Source organism: Thalassophryne amazonica, unplaced genomic scaffold (assembly GCF_902500255.1).
Source record: "Thalassophryne amazonica unplaced genomic scaffold, fThaAma1.1, whole genome shotgun sequence".
In the NCBI taxonomy this organism is placed as follows: Eukaryota; Metazoa; Chordata; class Actinopteri; order Batrachoidiformes; family Batrachoididae; genus Thalassophryne; species Thalassophryne amazonica.
In genome coordinates, this window is record NW_022986613.1 from 1 (window position 1) to 3,191 (window position 3,191).

The 3,191-nt window shown below is 36.9% G+C and overlaps 1 protein-coding gene and 1 long non-coding RNA gene across 2 annotated transcripts in view; one reads left to right on the forward strand and one right to left on the reverse strand.

Moving 5' to 3' along the window:
• Nucleotides 1-1,589: 1,589 nt before the first annotated feature.
• Nucleotides 1,590-2,169, reverse strand: LOC117506316. The gene is made up of 3 exons (XR_004559423.1): nucleotides 1,971-2,169; nucleotides 1,785-1,885; nucleotides 1,590-1,652 (listed from the first exon to the last, which is right to left on the reverse strand). It is a non-coding gene; the product is annotated as an uncharacterized LOC117506316 (long non-coding RNA).
• A 336-nt stretch (nucleotides 2,170-2,505) lies between these two features.
• LOC117506315 overlaps nucleotides 2,506-3,191 on the forward strand; it is a gene marked incomplete at its 3' end in the record, with an annotated part of 18,253 nt that continues 17,567 nt past the window's right edge. The window contains exon 1 of the mRNA XM_034165805.1: nucleotides 2,506-2,514. Within this exon, the coding sequence (XP_034021696.1) occupies nucleotides 2,506-2,514 (9 nt within the window). The remainder of the gene's footprint in view (nucleotides 2,515-3,191) is intronic.

Sequence of the window (3,191 nt, forward strand, 5' to 3'; positions counted from 1 at the left end):
ATCAGTCTAGAAAGTGATTTACGAAGCCCCAGTATCAAGTAAATGGTAAATGGACTGCATTTATATAGCGCTTTTCCATCTGAATCAGACGCTCAAAGCGCTTTACAATTATGCCTCACATTCACCCCGATGTCAGGATGCTGTCATACAAGGCGCTCACTACACACCGGGAGCAATAGGAGATTAAAGGCCTTGCCCAAGGGTCCTTAGTGATTTTCCAGTCAGGCGGGGATTTGAACCCATGATCTTCTGGACTCAAGCCCAACACCTTAACCACTAGACCATCACCTCCCCCAAGTGGATGACAAATATTATTTGTTGATGTTTACACATTTATTGTTCTATGAATTATTTCTAGAATTTGTGTATATAAACAACTGTTTTCACATTTGAACAGAAATTATGACAGTTGTATTTATAATAGCTTCTAAAGGACTTATATCACTACATAAGACACTCACATTACATAGCTGGTTTGTTGGATTATAGTTTGTATATACATCAGCATATATTTAATAATTTTGAAGAAGTCTTTATAATAATGTGTTTTTTTCATTATAGTCTAAGTTGATTCACTGTGCCCCGTGAATTAGTATTCGGGGCACAGTGAATTAAAAATTTTTTAACTCAATTTTAAACACCTGTAAATTACACTTGGGGAGAAATAAATAACACAGCCTTATAAACAATAACTTGCTGTATTACATCCACAACAAAATGACCTAAACCTATGCATATTGTGTTTATGCTGCCACAAAACAACATTTCTGATCCACTGTGCCCCAGTTTCCCCTGCTTAAGGCCAACTCCATAACACGCACTTGTTTTTTTATAATATTCTTGTAATTTTAATCTTTTTACTTGTCTTTTATTTGTGTCTCTGTAATCGTGTAGCTGTGTTTTATATTTGCTGCTGCCTATCTTAACCAGGTCTCCCTTGAAAAAAGGTTCTTAATCGAAACAGGATTTTCCTGGTTAAATAAAGGTTAAATAAATAAATACCTGAACATAACAAATCCAAACAAACTTTGTGTGAACTGTCCTGTGAAACGCTAATACAATATTGTGTTGCCACTTTGAAGGATACAAGCACCATCATCAGCCCAGTAACTGAGTCTGAAACATCTTGAACAACCAGAGTTACTTTTGACTGATACAACATTATGGCATCAGTTTATTTCAAAAGCCACAAGGAAAAAGTACAGGACGGCCAAGATATCTTAACATATTGTCCACGATAGCTCTTTATGAAACAATACAATTACCTTGTTGTAATTTCAACATTTCCAGAAATATCAACAGCATTACTCATCCTTAGCATGTAACAAAATTTATGCAGTATCAAATAAAAAACCCATAAGATGGTTGAATTGCTAGCATAGCCTAAAAAAAAAAAAAAAAAAAACTGAATACAGTATCCCTTGTATATGCATAGGTTGTGCTCGGTTCTGGTTCTTGAATTCCAAATTTGATGTTTGTTCAGAGAATTTAACATGTTCAATCCCAAATTCTTGGCAATATCAGCTTACTCACCCCACTGAAGTCCCTGTTAAGAGTCACAAAATCCATGTAGGTTGCATGCACACAGAATGGGCCAAAGTTGCGTTGAAGCCAACGCCTACTGTCATTCACACCTTCAACACAGGATAAACCTGACAAAGACAATTTTATTTTTTTTAATGTGTTGCATTGGCTTGATATTATCCTCACAAACACACAATTCTTGAAACCAAGTGTGTGTGTGTGTGTGTGTTTTTGTTTGTTTTTTTCATTATCTAACATACCTGATGAGGACTGTGCCATCAGATATTCCTTTAAAAATGAGAAAATCAGCACAGTCTGGTTTTGGGAGAGATGACTGTCGACACTGCCGAAACCCTTGACACTGTGAAGACAACATTTCTTTTGTTTACCTTTATCCCACTAAGACAGCAGTTTAATATGACAGGGGGTAATAGAGTTCCACTCACATTTCTTGATAAGATGCACAACTGATGTTTTTTGAAATCAAATTAATTGTTGTGACATTAATGCTGGGTAGGAATAGTACAAGGTTTTTGTTGAACCATATGTCAACTTCTTGAGCACGTAGCATGGGTAGTTGTGGACCAAGTGCCATCAGCGTCATACTTAAAACAATGTCTCGCACTTTTGGATCAATGGTTGTGTTGCGCTAAACCAAAACAGGAAACACATTCATCAGGAAATATAACAGGACTTATAAGCACAATATTTCATCACTTGTTCACCAAATGGAGTGAAAATGTTGGGTTTGGCTTGAAGTGTGTAGGACTATTTTTTTTTTTGTGGATCCAGACAAAGGGTGGAATCCTTACATTTTAAAACACATTTTTGACAGCAGGAAGGAGATAACACCTTCTTCTTCTCCTGTATTTTATTTTTAATTAAACCTGGTGAAACATATGGGCCTAACCTGAATTAGAAAAAGCAAAACAAAACAAAACAAAAAACAACACCAACAAAAAACAATAGATTGTATGGTGCATGCAGAAAGTAAGAAAGTATTCACAGTGCTTCACTTTTTCCATGTTTGGTTATATTATAGCCTTCTTCTAAAATGGAGTAAATGACATTTTCCCTCAGAATTCTACACACAATACCCCATAATGACAATGTGAAAAAGCTTTTTTTTGTTGCAAAAATTTTAGATTTTTGCAAATTTATTAAAAATAAAATAAGAAATCACATGAACATAAGTATTCTCAGCTTTTGCCATGAAGCTCAAAATTGAGCTCAGGTGCCTCCTGTTTCCACTGAACATCCTTGAGATGTTTCTGCAGCTTAATTGGAGTCCACCTGTGGTAAATTCAGTTGATTGGACATGATCTGGAAAGGCACACACCTATCTACATATAAGGTCCCACAGCTAACAGTCAGCGCACAACAGTCAAAGGAATTGTCTGTAGACCTCCGAGACAGGACTGTCTCGAGGCAAAAATCTGGGAAGGGTACAGAAACATTTCTGCTGCTTTAAAGGTCCCAATGACCACAGTGGCCTCCATCATCCATAAATGGAAGAAGTCTGGATCCACCAGCACTCTTTCTAGAGCTGGCCGCCATCTAACTGGAGCAATCAGGATGGTCAGTGTTCAGAGTTCCAACATTCCTCTGTGGAGGGAGGAGAACCTCCCAGAAGAACAACCATTTCTGCTGCAATCCACCAATCAGGA